The sequence below is a fragment of the Centroberyx affinis genome, unplaced genomic scaffold (assembly GCF_046629955.1).
Source record: "Centroberyx affinis isolate AG114_WGS23_722 - 3 ecotype Tasmania unplaced genomic scaffold, CSIRO-AGI_Caff_v1 ptg000354l_1, whole genome shotgun sequence".
In the NCBI taxonomy this organism is placed as follows: domain Eukaryota; kingdom Metazoa; phylum Chordata; class Actinopteri; order Beryciformes; family Berycidae; genus Centroberyx; species Centroberyx affinis.
In genome coordinates this window covers 77,086-94,737 of record NW_027279025.1, presented here as the reverse complement: position 1 = coordinate 94,737, position 17,652 = coordinate 77,086, and the positions used below count along the sequence as shown (strand labels likewise).

Here is a 17,652-nt window from a genome sequence, read left to right as displayed (position 1 = left end):
CTGAAGAGAACGTGTCTGTGGTGGTTTGTCAACATGCTTAATGTGTAAATTTCAGTTTAATTTCAGAGGGCACATTACAATGTACTGCCAAACATCACCACAGAATACAATGAATGAATGAGGTATGTTTAATATTGTTTGCAGACATATTACAATTTAACAAGGCAACTCAAAAAACTGAAATTACTGTTTTTTTCCCAGAACAACTCAAAGAAACAATTACAAAATATTCAATTTTCGATGCATCTGCCAAAAGCGAAACAATGGAACAATAAACTAAAATATTTCAAGTATAAAAATAAACTGAAAGAATGCATTTTTAAGCAAAGGTAAATTGAAGCAAAGAAAAACTGAGACTTAACATTTCTGTCATCATTCAAAAGATTCCAAGCACATCATTTTCAAGTGTCAAAAATTCAAAGTTCAAGTTGCCATTCACAAAGCATAACGGTAAATTCTCTATCTAATACCTTGTGCCCATCTTCTGTCTTGAACAGCCTCCTTAAGACAGCTGGCGAGTGTTTCTGGCAATTGCAAGTTGATGCAGCTCCTCTCACAGTTGACTGGTCATGAAGAGCAGATGCTGGTTTCAGGTTCTGTAAACCACAGATTCTCAGTTTGTTTCCTCCCAGCCTGTAGCTCAAACAGTCACCTGGCCATGGCGGGGTTGATGTACTGCAATGCTGCTGTGAAGAGGTGTCTCAGCAGCCCCGGGGCCCGCTCGCACACCCCCTTCACCAGGGTGAGTGTGAGGGCCACGATGATCCGCTCCTGAGGCAGGTGCTCCAGCCCGACATACGGGCCCTGTCTCACAGCCCGCTCCACCTCCCGGGTCAGGAGCTCCTTCCACTGCTGGGGAGCAAAAAAACAGAAACAGACAGACAGGTTAAGGGGGATCTGTACCCGAAAAACATGTGTTTCTGAGAAGGAAAAAAAATGTTTACTAGTTTAAAATGGGCAGTATTCATGTGTTGGTTTCACGGTGTACTGGGCACATTTGTTTTTCAAACCAGTGTTCAGCCATGCATTTGGTGATTGACCACTTCATACTTAACATTCACCTCTATTCAAACCTGTCTATTCAGTAGTCGTGGAGGAAGCGTCACTCTGTACCTAGGTCTATTTTTCCAGTGATTGCACACCTGTGATTAACTAGTTTAAACACCTTGTAGAACTACTAGCACCCGATTGTGTTTGAGAAAAAGCCCTGATGTTTTTCTTCCAACGAAGACTGTGGTTGAGCATGAATCATCTATCACTCAGATCATAAACCAAGACATCAATAGCAACAGTGAAATCAACTGTACATATGAGAAATGAGAATACGATACTGCAAATCCTCGCTGAGACAACTACTCAGTGTTAGTATTATTCAGATGAAACTAATGAATGACTGTATGCCATATCTACAGTACACAATGACCATCATGGCAGCAACAATACCGAACTTTGTGAGCTCAGGGCAGACTTACCATGGGGGAGTCTGACAGGCTCCTGGACAGGTTCTGGGTAGCTTGAGCCACAACGCTGTGTTCAAGCTGGTCTGCAATCTCCTTCAGCTCCACTGCGACCTGCCTAATGGCCTCTGCTTCTCCAGGATTCACTGGAGGGAAACAGACAGGCTGAACATCAGTAAGCTTTAGTCATCCTAAAGTTTTAGGTTTCAAAGTTTAATCCAGATTCTGGATTCAACAGGAAGGAGAATAGAGGAGAGAAATGTACTCACGCATGATGAACATACACTAATGAGCCTGTTGCATCATCACACAATATTTCAATCAAGCATGAATTTAGATATGACTCATATGACAACCAATTCAACCTCTGTAACAAATATCATTTGAGTGTGCAGGTTTCAAAAAAGAAAAACGTTAGAGAGAAATGCAGAAACGTTGGATGCAAGTAAGAATGCAGTCTGTCTGTGGGTATTTTTCTTTATCGTGTGAGAAAAAACAACTATGGTTTCGGTTCATCGAATTGTTTATCGTCACTTCCTCCTTTCACTTTGAGTCACTGTTGAGTTTGTTTATCCTGGTGGAACATCCTATTCTTCTGCGTGAATCTGCTGGTTTCACAAGGCAAGCATTTGTTAAACTGAAAGCAAACACCAAGACCTCTGGACTGTCTGATACAGTTTACTTTCCCTATGAGACACCACAATGACATGGAAAGTCACTAGTGTGTTTAAAGTGTAGGTTTTATGCTATGCTTATTAGACTGCCATTGTTTACAAGGAAAGTGAAACCTTCATTTGTTTGGATATATTGCAATGGACTGAAACTTTGATTTAGGGTTATCTACAAATGTGAGTTTTGGCAAGGAAAGTGAAACAACTAATCTATTATATGGCCACTGTTTGTCGTGCTTGTGCGATTGATAATCCAGCCTAAATTGTTACAGTTAATAAGACAGTAACTCACCAGGCCAGTCCAGTTCCACTTGAGGCAGAATATCTCCAAGAGAGCCTATGATGTTGCTGGGACAGTGACCATCAGATTCAAGCTGCCCATCTTCACAGGTGTCTATCCGGGTGATGTTCAGTTCTTCGCCCAGGGAGTGAAGCTCCTTCTGGAACTCTCGAATTCCACAGTCCGTTTGATAGAGGAAGCTCAAGATGACCAGATTAGCGTTTGGCCCACCAATCATTTTCCCGAAGTAATCCATCGATGATCACTGGCGCCTTTGCTGAAGTTCAATTAAAGCAAGAACGACGAATAGTAACGTTAGCTTGGCACCACACAACTCCCTAATAGGTAGTTACTCATTCACACAAAAAATATATATATATTTTAAAAAAGGGTCTTTGGTGAATCAATCATCCAACACTTGCCCAACATGTGAACCAAAACAAATAAGCTAATAGCGTATTTGTTAACTGTTATTAATAACAGTTAGCTAGCTGTTGCTAACAATAAGTTAGCTCTCCAGCATAGTTAGCACACAAACAGTTAGCGCTAAGCTGAATACAACAGCTAACGCTAACAAAAGTTCGCTCTTTTCACTCACTTTTGACTCGTTGGCTCTTAACGTTAGATTGCAGCTTCAAGCAAATGACAATTGCAAATGTCTATTACTGCCTCTTCAACTGGGACGCCACAGACAGTAAATGAGGAAGTCCAATCTGGACACAACATAACAAGAGCTTTGGTCGAGTGTGTGTCTTCAGTCTGGAGTGGGGGTGGGTCTTGGTCTTTCAAGTAAGCAAATGATGCTGCCTTCAAGAGCTGTCGGAAATGTGCTTTCCATAGAATTTCTTACAACTTCCATGTTAAATACGCCTGAAAAGTGGGGCTTTTTTTGTGCTACCCGAGTTTCTCAGATGTGGTGTTTTGGGGGCGGAAAGCATATGCAACTAACGTAGTTTCAACAAACGTACTTCGTTGCCAAATGGATGACAAAAAGCTGATGCATGCGACTGACAGTTTTACATCACATGGGAAACAAGAACGGCCTAAAACAAGGGTTAGTGGAGAAGTACTGATATAGCCTACGGACTAAATGGCAACATGACATGAAAAGGGGCAATAGGATATACAAACAAGGTTAACAAAAAGTAAACTTGTGTATCAAGTTACCTAAAACAACAAATCTGCTATTCATGATGACTAATACTTTCCCACAGCATGTCCAGACTGCATTTTCTGTAATCAGTCATGCAGTTGTTCTGCAGCTACAGATAACCTGAAGAACTGTTCCCTGGAAAGTCCCTCACTGTGGTTTTCTCCAACTGTACTTCTTTTTTGTGTATGTGCTGGTTTGGATGGATTAGTGTGCCTTTGAGCTAAGTGTGAACCAGACTGGCATAGCTAAAATCAAGTTAGGAACAGGAAATCCATCTGATAAAATCCTTAAAATGTTTATTTACACAGTCTTAAAAAAATCAAACAAGTCATTGTTCATATGATGTTACATACAGTTGTCTGCAGCAGTTACCAGTTATAATAATCACCCGGCAAAAGCGTTTGAATCAGATCAGTCTTTAAAATCTTTAAAAAAACAAAAACAAAGAGCAGGTCCGTCCAGGTCTCTCCAGTCTTTCAGTTGCATCAATCCACTCAAAGGGGAATCTGGTTATAGTGCCTCTTCATATGGCCACCATACAGAAGTTTGGGTTGGTGTTACTTGCCCCTCTAAATTAAATTGTATGCCTATCATGAGGGCTGGAAAATGTCCGCCAAAACCTAGTCACAGGGGGGAGCCGTCACATCAGGTGAGAGCAAAGGGGGTTGGCATACAGGTCTGACAGAGACACATCAGACTCCATATCCTGGGCAGCCAAAGCTCATGGATCGGGCTGTGCTCCTACCCACAAGCCTCCTTCCCGTTCTGGGGAGAGAGCCTGCGTTAGTAGGCGGCTGCAGCCCAGGGGGAAGGCTCTGCTGGGGGGACACAGCTGCCAGACGAGCCTCCTTCAGCTCCCTGTGGAAAAGGAAATGGATGGAATAAGAGTTAAATTTGTTTCATTAGCATTTACATATGAGAATTAATATGCCAGGTTGCAGAAAAGCAGGTTGCAGAATAGCCATCATGTCATTTGTTTTAAATTAAATGTAGAACTGCACCACCTGTTGGTCAAATCTATGCCATTCAATCTAGGGGTAGAGCTCCAGATTGTGTTTTAGCATCTCATATTTGCCTTTTTGGTTTTTGTACAATGGATGCAATATCAATGAATGGCTTCATACTGCCACAGGAATGAAGCCATCTCACAAACCATGGGCCATATTGATGCCATGTGAGCTCATTCAATAAAAAAAAAAAAAAAAAAAAATACAAAAACATCTTTCTCTCATAATTACAACATTCCACCACCTATATAAAAGGCCAGTTACTTAGTCTAATCATGTCACAAAATTTGATAGTCACTTCTCAAGCATGGCTGTCCTGAACTTCTCCACGTTGAGCTCTCTGCGTAGCTGAGCAGCCAGCCTGCCGGTCCTCTCCTCCCGCAGGGCCGTGTGTTTGCACAGCTCCCTGGCAGAGGGCCGTTTGGTCGGCTCCGGATCCAGCAACAACTGACACAAAGACAGAGAGCATTTTCAACAGGCTACACCAGGGACAAGAATGCATTTCAACTGGTTAGTCATACTGCTGGCGGCATAAAATCAAATCTCTTAAATTATTCTACGATGAAACATTCATTCATATGACAGCAGAGACACCGGTCCTGAAATAGGAGTACCTGAAGGAGGCCTCTGAAGGGAGGTGAGAGCTCCTGCAGCAGGTTGGGCAGCTGACCCTCTCTAAGGCTGTGCCACTCGTCCCCGTTCTGAGGCAGAGGAGGAGCGCCGGCCGCCAGCAGCACAGTGAGGCCCAGAGCAAAGATGTCCGCCTTGGGGAGATTGCTGTAATCCTGGGGAAACAGAGAGATGGTGTTTGTTTTTGTTTACTTCAACCCTACCGGTGATATAACACTTCACAAGGACTTTCAAGTGGCACTCTACCTCATGCAGGACTTCACTGGCCAGGAAGCGGCTGTCCCCTTCCTCCACTTGAGGACTGTTGATAGACGTCACATGACCCAGATCCCCTGCGGAAAAAAAACAAAAAACACCAAGCATCAGCAGCATGCCAGAGACAGATCAACCAGCTAATGAAACTTTACACCACATGGAACACGATTTACCGATTTTGTAAAGGACTCCCGCTGAAGAGCCGCCACCTTCCTCCTCCTCGCTCTCCCCCTCAGCCGCTGCACTTGTGCTGGGCCGCTGGCAGATGAATATATTGCCTAGGGAGAGTTGAAACAAAGCAAATACTAGCGTGATTGGCATGTTAAGTATCAAAAAAAAAAAAAAAAAAGGATGAAGAGACTTACTGGGTTTGATGTCCAGATGTACGAGGCCTGAGCTGTGGATGAATTTTAGACCCATAGAGACTTGCAGGAGCAGGTCTTTCAACTCAGCCTCTGAAAACAGCTCACCCTGCACCTCCTTCTTCACAATGGCATCATACAGACTCCCACCTGGGTCACACACACACACACACGTTGATATCCAATATCCAAACTACACCATTCAGTCTAGCTCACCAAGAGACATTTATAATCTCAGCTAATTTAAATCTTCCCTCACTGCCCTGCAGCTTACCATCGCAGTACTCATTCTGAATGATCATGTGATCGTCCTCTGCCCATGCTGAATAATAGCGCACAACGTGTGGATGATGCCCGAGAACAGCATGCGCATACACTTCCTTCAGAGCCAGCTGCCTGAGAGGGCACAAAGCATATTCACTGTTAAATCTTCTCCTCAGGCCCTGCATCATTCTCCAGTGAGTGCCTGTTTTGAGCGTCACATCATGAATACTCGTCATTACTTAAATCAAAAACTGGGATCGATCTGTTCCAAGTTAGAGGGGCACCGTCTATAACTTGGCAGGGAGAGCCAATGCGCGTCGACTCACTCGTTGGCAGAGCCTGCAAGGGGCCGGCGAGAGCGCTTGATGGCGTACAAGCAGCCGTCCAGCCTCTTCACGCACTTGAAGACCGCCCCGAACTCCCCCGTGCCGATGCGCTCCAGCTCCAGGAACTCGCTCTCGTAGCGCGACAGCATGAAGGCCTGGACAGCCCGCCTCTGCCAAATAAACAGACGGAGGGCCTTGTGGTGAAATCAAAGAATTTCTAAAGAAGGAGCAGACGTCACACAATTCAGTCTTTTGAGTTTCTATTGCAGAAGCAGTGGATTTCTGTGTGACGCGGCACCAAATATGGTAGCGCTTCCACAGGCGTCGAGTGCTTTGTGAGAGGCATGTGACAGCTCTTTTCTCTGGAGATTCCTTGGAGAAAACCCGGAAGCGTGACTGAGTGGCAACACGGTAATTTTGGACAAGGCAGGAAGTGTGGAGGCAGTCGAACATGACAAAGCCTGATGATGAAATCAGATCTAAGCATCTGAGAGGGGAATTACTCACCAGAAAGCATGGATAAAAATAGCTGTACCTTTGGTGGGAGAAATGCTTCATCATCCTCCTCCGATGACGTCAGGCTGTGTTTCAATCTGAGAGGAGAAACGGACCGTGAATCTCACAGGCAGCACAACCTGTTTGTACTCACACAGGTCAAGACTATGCATAAAAAAAAAAAACTAAAAACAGAAAACTGTCCAGCACTCCAAACATTTCATGTAATAAAAACAATTTCAACCCTAGTCCTACACTTCCAGCCAAAGGTTTGGACACACCTGACTCAATCTACTATGTTTTTCATGATCTTAAAGCCATTTTGATCTAAAGGCTTATGCTTAAATGCTTGAAATTTGTTTCTTAGACAAATATAAATAGTGAAGTTGATGCCTATGTGTGAATTTCTTTCCAAAGCCTTTGCATCAAGGCAAAGGTTGGCTACTTCAAAGAATCTAAAATATAAGATAGTTTTGATTTGTTTAACACTTTTTTTTGTCACTGCATAATTCCATTTGTGATATTTCATAGTTTTGATGTCTTTACTATTATTCTAAAATGTGGAAAATAGTGAAAATCAAGAAAAATTTGTGTGTCCAAACTTTTGACTGGTAGTGTATCACGATACAAGCGGACTAATAGTACTGTAATTTCCCTATGTCATATGAAATGTTATAAAATATACAATATACATTATTCAGCAACCACTGTTGCTGAATAATGTTGAGGAAACACTGGGGTTTACAATTCCTACCTGAGAACTACTCTACTACACAAAGAGGTTTAACCTTACCTGTGCCCATAATCATCATCATCATCACTCCTACAGTTCTTCCTCTCATGGCGCTCACTGCTCCTGCGCACGGTGTCGGGGGTGAAGGGGTTCACATTGACAGAAGGCGCCTGGCTGCGAAACTGGGTGAGGTTAGTGGCGGCCGAGGCGAAGCGGAGCGTCCTCTGACTGCGACTGACCTTAGTGCTGGAGCAAGGCTGGGTCGACTTAGACAGCAGACTCTGCAGGGGAGGAAGAGGCATGCAATTCATGCCATTAAAGTAGAAATGGTTTGACCTATCAGTGTATGTATTTGATTTGTTTAACTGTCTGTTATTTGATTCATAAGGTCTGATTTATAATATTTAGCAAGTCAAGACAAACTCTCTTAGAAGTGGAATTTCATGGACTTTAATGGAATTCAATTCTGTTTCCTGTCATTCCAATTCAATTCAATTCCAATTCTGCCTCCTTACAGCTGGGTGACATTCCAATAGGAATTCACCATGCATTCTCATTTGAATTCATGAATGGCCCCGACCCTGGTAATGACCTTAATCAAACTGCTGAACGGTGGATGTATAGGGTTTGATCCATACTCCACCTTGGGCGTGCTGGGGGAGTCGCAGAGCCTCAGTTTCCTCCAGGCGGCATAGGGGATGGGGTTGGTGGGGTGCAAGGAGGGGGATAAGGTGATGCTTCTGCTGCGGTGGCGTTGCACCCGGGGCGTCCTACAGGCGGAGCTGGGGCTTCGGACGGCGGAGATCCCAGAGGCGCAGTCGTCGGAGCTGTTGTCGCTGCTGCAGCCCTCTTCTCCGCAGCTAGAGAAGTCCAGCTGCTGGGTGATCTCATCAAACAGCATCGCCATGCCTGGGGCCTGACTGGGCTCAGGGATAAAAACTGTTAGTGCAATATGACCAGGTACAAAAACAAACATTTAATCCCACACCTGACTGTCCCTAATAAAGAAGAGCTATACTGCCCTACATGGGCACACAGCGGTACCTACTTTTTATGCATTTTAAAAAAGGTCAAAGGTCATGACCAGAGTTTAGATTTCATGTCAACAAAAATTCTGTCCCTTATTGCTCAATAACAATACACAGTCCACTTCTGTACTAACAGTCACCAGTCATCAAGTCATTCTGAAGTCTTTTTTCTCAGTTTCATTACTGTAGTTACTGCTCTTTGGTTTTGTAGGCAGTATTGTGATCCTACACTATTTTTTATTTTTTATTTTAGAATGATATTATTCAAATACACCAATTCCCTTTAGGGATATTATGATGATACCATAGGAGATAAAAAGAGATGTAGTATGAGCTAAGTTACCTCTCTCGCTTTCTCTCTACATGTACAAGTTCATTATGAACTCACTATAGAGTACCTAAAACACACTATATTATATTATATATATTATATTATATATATTGTTAGGGACCCTCTGCTAAACATATCATGTGGTGGCATGTGAAATGCAGCACTCCAGTCCTGTCATTTTGTGTTCATAGATATAATTTCTAAAGGCGCTCCATAGCAAAGCCACACATAACATAACATTGAATTTAGTCTAATTTTAACGTAGGAGTAGCCTCATTTTAGTGTAAGTTCAAATCATGTACTCACGACCAAATCACCTCTTGCACCACCACGCTTGAATCTCGCGCCGCGTATGTAAATGACTTCCTGCTTAAACTAATTATGCATCCGGTTTGACACAGCCAGCTCTCTGATTGGTTGAATGACATAAGCGACACACCTGACCTTAAATGTGCAGCTGATAACAAAAACAACTTCTCTTATAGTCATTGTGATTGTTTGTGAAAGTGTATGTGAAAATTTGAAAAAGATACTATAAGAATATCACAGCAAAAATATAACTTCATAGGACTATTAAGATAATAAAAAATACCATAAAGGACTATAAGGTCACTATAAACTCATTATTGTTTACAAGATACGCACTCTACATCCTTATATGAATACTATGGGGATATTGTAATGATTATTTGCCGTTGGAAAAAGCGATATGCTACAAAAAAGTAGGCCACTATGAAATATTAATATACCCACGTGGGCGGAAGTCGGCAACGTCATCAAAACAGTGAGGCAGGAGGAGGAAGAGCAGCCCCTCAGTGGATGTGACACGCTTACAAATAGATAGAAAACAACCCGGAGCGCAGCAGGAAAGCATGCTATATCCCGAGGAGTGTGTTTAGGGAGCTCGATTCGGCTGGATATTCCGACTTGTGTGTTATTTTCCTCCCTTTCCTCCCTTTCCCTGTCCTCGGAGGCAGCAGCAGCGGCACCATGGTGGAGCAGTCGGACCGAGCCCCGCTGCTGGACTGGGAGGAGATCCCGCCGGCCGACCCGACCCAGGCGGCCCCTCCGCCGCCGCCGCCCGGGAAGGAAGACGCACCGGCGGGGAAAAGTTCACCGCCAGACGGTCGCGCACCGACTGGCACTGCGCCCGGTGCTGGGAGGAGCAGCAGCAGCACGGCCACCAGCACCAGCAGCAGTCCAAGTGTAACAGCTGTTGTTGTTGCCAGCGGGGACGCCAGCCCGGCCCGCCCGCGAACGGAGCACCCTGGGCCCGGGTGGGATCTCCCGGATCCCCGCGGTGTTGATCGGACCTTCCCCGGCCTCTCGGTGAGAGACCAGTGGGAGGAAAAGGACCAGATCGTGGCTGTGTTTGTCGTTACCTTTGATACGAGATCAGGTAAGCAAGCAGACAGCAGCAAGTTCATCGAATCTTTCATCTTTATTGTCTAATATTTCTCAGTTTTATATCTGTCTAGTAATGTTTATCATGATTCACTGTCTGTCTGTCTTGTGAGGTTAGCTGTGCTGCAAAGTCTTTTTGGGGGGGAACCTGGGGAGCTGATGGGGATCCTAATAAAATATGAAGTATATACTTTGACTGTTATAGTGAGGAGAGGGGGAAGAAAGCTGCATGGGAACCGAGTCACGGGATGAAGGATGCATGTTGTTATCAGCCCAGTCCAGGGGTCCTCACACATTTTGAAGGCCTCAGCAAAAAGGCGACACACCCCAGTTGATACCATATGGTGCGAGGGACCCCCATCTGGGAAGATTATGTTGTTGGATATGATTTGGTGCTGTTGATACTGTGGATGGGGAGGTAGCGACAGTGGGGAGAGTGACACCTCTAATCAGAACAGTCTTCCTATAACATTCTCTCATTGATCTATCTTAAAAGCAATGAAATAATGGTGAAATTATACCACCCCTTCTTTTCCTGGCCCCTTTCAGTAGGCCTTCGCCTAGTCCAGCCTTTCAGTCTCGTTATCTATCAAAATTCAAACAGAAGCTCATGCCAGAACGCTTGCTGGCGAGTGACTGAAGCCCCAAGCTGCTAGAAAGGAGCAGCCATCCTGTGGGATTGAGAATAGAATAGAAATTGAACTTTGTTGTTCAGACAAGATATAATCAATACATAATTAAACGGGGCAACATAGCAGAGCTTCCAGTTCATATGGGATATGTCAGTGTTAGGATATTAACATTTGATGAGTCGGTGCTTTCTTATTTTCCCTGACTTCCGGATTCTATATGACTGATATAAAACATTAGGGGAAGTGGCCAGGATGAGGGAAAGTACTGACACATATGAGGAATAAAGTAATCACATGGTTTATTTTGTGTGTGTGTGTGTGTGTGTGTGTGTGTGTGAATGGTAGGCAATATGGTCGAGTGGTGCTTGCCTCACGACATGAATCTAGATGGAGTTGAATTCAAGTCGATGGCCAGCGGTTCCCACCGGATCGCCAATGACTTCATGTAAGTATTCCCCGCTCAGTGGAACAGTACAGACCTTTTGATTAGAGGACTACTGGCTACGGATACAACTGACTACTGATCCGTCTGTTGTATCCGGATCTTTGTATCCATGTCACAACATGTTTACCCCTGATCTTTCTTTCGTAGATATTTCCGTAAAGGCTGTTACTTCGGGCTGGCCTGCTTTGCTAACATGCCTGTGGAGAGCGAGCTGGAGCGGGGAGCCAGGATGAAGTCTGTGGGCATCCTGTCCCCTTCCTATACTCTCCTCTACCGCTACATGCACTTCCTGGAGAACCAAGTCAGGTGAGACATGCTGAGTGTGTGTGTGTGTGTATGTTGTTTCTCTCTCTTTCTGTCTTTTTTTGTATGGCCCCCCCCATTCTCTTTTTTTCAACTTATTTCCATTCTCTTTATTTCTCACCCTTCCACATTCGCAGATTTCTCTTTTATTTGCCTCCTCCTGTTCTTCTGTCTGTGTTTTTAAATGTTCTCATCTATTAAACATGAACCCCGAGTCCCAGCTACTGCCATCGTCACAAGAGCCCATTTATATGCAGTTTTTCTTTTTTTGTATGAAGTCTAAGCGCTGAAATGGAAGAAACCTTGACAGCCTCTCTTCTCTTCAGTCGCTCTGTGCCTTCTGCTTCACTCCTCTCACGAAAGCTTATCTCCTCATCGACTATGCATAAATATATGACACAGCTACTGTTTCAAGTTAGAAGTACGGAGGGCTCAGGTTACTGACGAACACTATTGGATCTCGCTTAATCTGTGTGTAGTGTGGTAATCTAGGCTGCAGTTTCTGCAGGGTCACCACGGCCTTAGTGTGGCAGAAATCTGTATTCAAGGCAAATGGATTCAGTCTGGGACTTATCTTGGATGATAGACTGGACTGTGTCTTTCTCATCACATTTACACTTGCCATACCACACCTACTGACTTCAGTGTAAAGAATAGAAAATACTGTAGGGGTAAGTGTGCCTCATCAAAGTATCGGGCAGTTGGTGGCATTGATAACACAAGGTGCCAACCACCACTAATATGTCTTTGAGCAAAGCACATCTCCTTTCCTCGGTTCCAGTAGCAGTCTTGTAATGTGCCTTTTTTCCTGACCTTGGAATTATGGAGTCCTATCTGCAGTTCTGAGATATTGAGGATCAAGAAAAAAGTCAGATAGAACCTTAGAATTCCAAGCTCATGATTTGTTCACTAAGTACACTAAGCATAATTCCTTTTGCCTGCTCTGCTTAATTATACAAACCTGAAGAGTCTCAGCCCACTCATACTTGAATTCTTCTTCTTCTTCTTCTTCTTCTTCTTCTTCTGCTTCTTCTCCTCCTCTTGTAGACACCAGCTGCAGTGCCCTGGTCAGTACTCTCCTCTGGAGGCCTTCTATGAGGATAAGAAGGCTGTGCTTCCCCCAGCAGGAAACGGCCTAGTCACCTCCTGCCCAACCTGGAGCGTCACCACTATCAACCGCTGCATGCACCCGGAGATGAAGGTCAGGAAGCACCAGAACACACACAATCCAAACGCATGCTCTGTGATCATTCATGTTATTTTTGGTGTAGCTAGCCATTGTCCACTGCTATCTGCTGCTAAAGCTCTGAAGCTTGACTTCATTGTGCGCTCAAGGTGGAATTTGTTTGCCCAAAGAATTTGTTTGCTCAAGCGTGGATCTAAATGGAGAGTTACAAATGCTCACTTTGTTAGGATTTCAACATCATATTGCTTGTGATTCCGCTCAACAACAGCAACAACATTTTTATATCATATTTCATTGTTTGCCTCCTGCAGATCACCCACCCAGCTGGCTGCATGTCCCAGTTCATCCGGTTTTTCGGGGAGCAGATAATGGTGCTGTGGAAGTTTGCACTTCTTAGGAAACGTATCCTCATCTTCTCCCCCCCACCTGTGGGCGTGGTCTGCTACAGAGGTGAGAAGCTTATACACACACACATACGTACACACACAGCCTTTTAATTGCTTTTATTTGAATGTTTGCTATGTCTCTAGTTTAGCTTCTGCCATGTTATCTTATCCGCAACCTAAATATGTTCCTGATCCTTTTTTGTCTCTTTCCATGGGGATGTTTCATTTAATACTGTATGTTCTGCTGCTCCCTCAGTGTACTGCTGTTGCTGCCTGGCCAATGTCTCTTTACCTGGAATCGGTGTTTCTGTACCTGAATTCCGTCCTTTCTTCTACATCAACATAGCCGACATCACTGCCCTGGAAACCGAGTTGTCGTACGTGGCCTGTGAGTGACCTTTGATAGCTAATGGTGTGATTAACCGGCTTGTCATCTCTGGAAAATGATTTCTTATGCATGAGCATGTTTGCATGTGTTTTAAGGCACCACAGAGAAGATCTTTGAGGAGAAGAAGGATCTGTACGACGTCTACATTGATAACCAGAATGTGAAAACGCACAGAGACAGTTTGCAGCCGCTGCTCCGGCTGAATGGAGCCGACAAGGAGAAATACAGGAAGCTGAGCGAGCAGAGGTACATGACACACTGCGAAATACTGTCAAAGTAGCATCATCTTTATTGGAAAATAACTCGCATTATTATGAAGATACTCAAGACAACACATTGTATTTTATTTTATTTTAGCGATTGGTTGGTTTATATATGGTCATTGAAAACCTTTTAGAAGTCATGGAAGTTGATAATTGTGTTTTCCTGGCCTGGAAAAGTTATGGAATAATATATGCAATACAGTTTTGAAAATGTAATTGAAATTTGTTCGAAGATATCAACCAAGACATTCAACAAAAATGAGCATGGATGCTGATCAGTATTGGCTATTGGAGAATCACTGAATGTGATCAGTAAAAATATACAGGAACCTCTTTTACAGTTTTTGATGATGATGATTGATGTTGACTTTTTGGTTTCTCCAGGCAAATGCTACTTTACTCTCAGGAGGTGGATGGAGACTGCACATCAAACGAAGAGGATCTCTTCATTCTGTGAGTCCCTTACAAAGTCTTTCCTTGATGGGTCTATTCATTTCCAAAAATGTCTGTAGAGTCATAATCAAAGGCAGTACGTTTAAGGAGTGTACTATTATCTCCTTTATTGCAGTTTGGTTTCATCATTCAGTGTAATGCAGATCACAGCATGAAGATGTTATTGTAATGTCTATACTGATGCAGTCGTCTCTGCTGCCCCAGGTTCTTCATGGAGCTGAATAACCGCATCTTCCAGACGCTGTCGGAGGTAGCGGGGAGCGCCGACCCCACCCTGACCGCTGAGCACGTGAGGGCCATGGGGCTGGATCCCCAGGGCGACCGCTCCTTCCTGGTGGACCTGCTGGAGGTGTACGGCATCGACGCCATGCTGGTCATAGACAACCCCTGCTGCCCCTGAACCCCCCCTAGTCTGGACCCCTGGGCTGGGGCACCCGGGGGTGCCGCTGGATTATCTGCGCCTTTCCGGGCCCACGGACCAACACACTGAAGACACTGCCTCTACCCTGGGACTCTCATCTCTTGCCTGCTGTCCCGCCACCCCCGGGTCTCTTATCTCCTTCTATGTGTGTCTCATCTGGCCTCTGGGAACTGTTTCTAACCAGTGTGGATAATGAGGACACTTAACTTGGTGCACTGGCCCAAAGCGGCTAAGGAACTAGCTTGCCTGTTGGCTTGGCTGTTATCGCCTTTCACATCTTTTCACCCACCACCATGTGTTGTCTGTTCGCTTCGTCACGTGTGAATCCTGGCTGGAGCATCGTATGAAAATATAGAAGTTCTCGATCAGGTCCGATCCAAAATCACAGCAGGATGATGGGTCGATCTGTACGTGCCTCGTCCTCTGCTGCACTCATCACTATGGGGAAGTCACTGGCTTTGACACAGTCTCTAGTGTTCACTTACTGTTTGTCTGAAGAATAGATTCCTGTTATTTGGGAAGCGTCACACTCCTGGAAATGAATCTTTGCATTTCAAAATACCTTTTCATTCTACCGCTCGTGTATTGCAACGCATTCAAAATGACTGACTGGATCCAACACTTCTGCTGTAATACCACACTTGGATGTTTCCTGTTATATCGTCCCTGGTAACGCTCCTCATGTACTTTTTGGAATTTGCAAAACGAATGCACTCTGTTTGCCTTTCAAAGAGGAAGCAATATGAGTATGCGTGTTTGTCGAAATATCAGCCTTTTTTCGTCTGTATTTGACCTTGTGTGGCTGCGTGAATTTATTAAACAACAATATTTGAAAGTGAGAGAGGTGAGATAAAATTGAAATACGTTTGCCAGTGAGTGTGATATCCTCTTCCAACGGGGATGGCTACTTATGATGAAGCTTGACTGAAATAGAAGGGACAAGTTGTTCAACATTTCACTCAAAGTTGCACCTTCAACACACGAGTTAGAGTGCTGTCTGATAATGTGGCTTCTGTGTTTGATCCTCGTCACACTGCACATCATGTGACAGTTCTCTAAATGATTTTTCTTTTCTTTTTGCAGTGTAGTGTCACATGTTTTTACCATGATTTGCTGTGAGCGGTGCTGATTTGGGAATCGTCAATGAATGTGATTCTGTAACACTAACTTATCATGAATGCTGCACCATTGTCCGCCACTGGACTATTTCCTGATGAACACACGCTCATGCTTGAACTGTAAAGTTGTTTTTTTTGTGTTTGTGTGTTCTGTTTATGGCCCAATGTTTTGCCAACACGAGGTCTACTGATGTACAGTCTGAGCCAACAAGTGGTTCTGGAGTGGAGGGTGTGTGTATGTGTGTGTGTGATTGTGTGTGTGCTGTAGAGACACTCAAAACCGGCTTTCATTTTCTTTTTAACTCAGACCAGCATCTGGTTCATCAGTGGGAGCTAATGTATTTCATGGATCTGGTTGACTGGAGAATCTTGATAGAGCTGTTTGCAGTTTTCTTGTTGATCAGCTTCAGACAGATCCTCTTCGCTTGTCTGTGTCCGTGACAAAGATCCCTTTGTGTGTGTGTGTGTGCGTGGAGATCCGGTGATGTCATGGCCGGGGCTGAGGAGAAGGTTTTTACCCCTCCTCTCTGGGAAGATCCACAGAAAGGCCCCGTCTGTTCCGGCTGAGGGTTCCTCTCACTCTTTTCATCGAGGTCCCATTCAGGGAATCCAGCTTTAGAGATGGGCCGACTTGGAGATGAGTGTCTTTAGAACACTCCTGGCAGACTGACGCCTCATTAAGTTAATGCATCCAGTCGCCGTCCAGATTGATCATTTGTTCCGTGTACATCAATGGAACATCTGAAGCCGATGCTGGCTTCATTTAGAGCAGTGGTTCTCAACCTTTTCAGCTTGTGACACCCCCCCCCCCCTTGAAAAATAAAACAAGTCTACTCACAACTCCCTGGTGCAAGTGTAAATCTGCAGGATGAAGAACTTTGACACCAAGTTATGGCTTTTATTTTCTCTTTTCAGGTTATTTTGCCTAATTAATTCAGTGGAAGAAGACGAGAGGTTTCAAATACTCGCTATTTCATAAGGAAAGGGCATTGATCAGAAATTTGTATATTACAAATTTATATATTTATCCCCAGCTTGAGAACCACTGATTTAGAGAGCAGGCATAGACTATGGCCTGTAACTTCACTTCACTCCATATTTGTTTTCCTTGCTGGTTTAAAAAGAATAAAGACAGTGCAGTGAGTGTATGTGAAAGAGAAAGGGCACTTTGGTTTCAGTGCTGGTATTAAAATGGGGCCTTAAGGAAAAAGTTTCTCAGACTTGTGCCACTGTAAATTGACTGACTTATTATGTACGTTAAGGTATTTGCTAAAAGATTTAAGTGTATTGTTCTTAACACTTGTGACTGATCTTACTGTCTCCAGTTGAAACTGTTGATCCTGACCGGTTCATGTTGCTGTCGGCACACAGAAGCTTTCTCTGACCTCTGACAGTGTTTGTTTTACAGGTGTATGTAGTATGGAAAAGGGAATGTACACAACACACACCACTGTATAAAATGCCTTCTTTGTGGAGTTGTTCACAGATGTGTACCAGCATTAGCTAATAAGAATTTATTTGTACAGTGTGTCACCCCACTGAATGTCAATAGAACGCAAATCTGTATTACACACATGCAGCAGCACATTAGTGTAACCATTTCTCCTCGATTGTAACTGCAAACCAAGTGTACTCGCACAATAACTAACAAAACCAGTCTA

At 44.1% G+C, this 17,652-nt stretch overlaps 3 protein-coding genes across 4 annotated transcripts; 1 reads left to right on the top strand and 2 right to left on the bottom strand.

Annotated features, from left to right (window-relative positions):
* Nucleotides 1–77: 77 nt before the first annotated feature.
* bida (BH3 interacting domain death agonist) lies at nt 78–3,183 on the bottom strand. Its single transcript, XM_071515482.1, has 4 exons — nt 3,007–3,183; nt 2,421–2,685; nt 1,473–1,603; nt 78–852 (listed from the first exon to the last, which is right to left on the bottom strand). Exons 2-4 carry the CDS (start codon nt 2,662–2,664, stop codon nt 649–651), a joined length of 579 nt encoding a protein of 192 aa, XP_071371583.1. The 5' UTR covers nt 2,665–2,685; nt 3,007–3,183; the 3' UTR covers nt 78–648.
* A 753-nt stretch (nt 3,184–3,936) lies between these two features.
* wee2 (WEE2 oocyte meiosis inhibiting kinase) lies at nt 3,937–8,540 on the bottom strand. The gene is made up of 11 exons (XM_071515476.1): nt 8,277–8,540; nt 7,694–7,914; nt 6,941–6,998; nt 6,406–6,575; nt 6,090–6,211; nt 5,819–5,965; nt 5,627–5,731; nt 5,445–5,530; nt 5,183–5,353; nt 4,867–5,015; nt 3,937–4,419 (listed from the first exon to the last, which is right to left on the bottom strand). Exons 1-11 carry the CDS (start codon nt 8,538–8,540, stop codon nt 4,254–4,256), a joined length of 1,659 nt encoding a protein of 552 aa, XP_071371577.1. The 3' UTR covers nt 3,937–4,253.
* A 1,346-nt stretch (nt 8,541–9,886) lies between these two features.
* dennd11 (DENN domain containing 11) lies at nt 9,887–14,991 on the top strand. 2 transcript variants are annotated; one of them, XM_071515478.1, is made up of 10 exons: nt 9,887–10,110; nt 10,168–10,391; nt 11,374–11,473; nt 11,621–11,779; nt 12,824–12,977; nt 13,274–13,412; nt 13,605–13,736; nt 13,832–13,982; nt 14,384–14,452; nt 14,657–14,991. In XM_071515478.1, exons 1-10 carry the CDS (start codon nt 9,983–9,985, stop codon nt 14,850–14,852), a joined length of 1,452 nt encoding a protein of 483 aa, XP_071371579.1. In that variant the 5' UTR covers nt 9,887–9,982; the 3' UTR covers nt 14,853–14,991. The 2 variants fall into 2 exon arrangements, with proteins under 2 accessions (XP_071371579.1, XP_071371578.1); XM_071515477.1 differs by having other exon boundaries at nt 9,887–10,391.
* Nucleotides 14,992–17,652: the final 2,661 nt, after the last annotated feature.

Excerpts from the sequence above, each read along its gene's own strand:
- bida (XM_071515482.1), bottom strand. The coding sequence starts at position 2,664 with ATGGATTACTTCGGGAAAATGATTGGTGGGCCAAACGCTAATCTGGTC. Across the intron at positions 1,604-2,420 it reads AGTGGAACTGGACTGGCCTG|TGAATCCTGGAGAAGCAGAG; the intron begins GTGAGTTACTGT and ends GTTTCCCTCCAG. Across the intron at positions 853-1,472 it reads GCCTGTCAGACTCCCCCATG|CAGTGGAAGGAGCTCCTGAC; the intron begins GTAAGTCTGCCC and ends TTTGCTCCCCAG.
- wee2 (XM_071515476.1), bottom strand. The coding sequence starts at position 8,540 with ATGGCGATGCTGTTTGATGAGATCACCCAGCAGCTGGACTTCTCTAGC. Across the intron at positions 5,732-5,818 it reads ACATCTGGACATCAAACCCA|GCAATATATTCATCTGCCAG; the intron begins GTAAGTCTCTTC and ends AACTCTCCCTAG. Across the intron at positions 5,016-5,182 it reads CCTTCAGAGGCCTCCTTCAG|TTGTTGCTGGATCCGGAGCC; the intron begins GTACTCCTATTT and ends TCTTTGTGTCAG.
- dennd11 (XM_071515477.1), top strand. The coding sequence starts at position 9,983 with ATGGTGGAGCAGTCGGACCGAGCCCCGCTGCTGGACTGGGAGGAGATC. Across the intron at positions 10,392-11,373 it reads TACCTTTGATACGAGATCAG|GCAATATGGTCGAGTGGTGC; the intron begins GTAAGCAAGCAG and ends TGTGAATGGTAG. Across the intron at positions 13,413-13,604 it reads GGGCGTGGTCTGCTACAGAG|TGTACTGCTGTTGCTGCCTG; the intron begins GTGAGAAGCTTA and ends CTGCTCCCTCAG.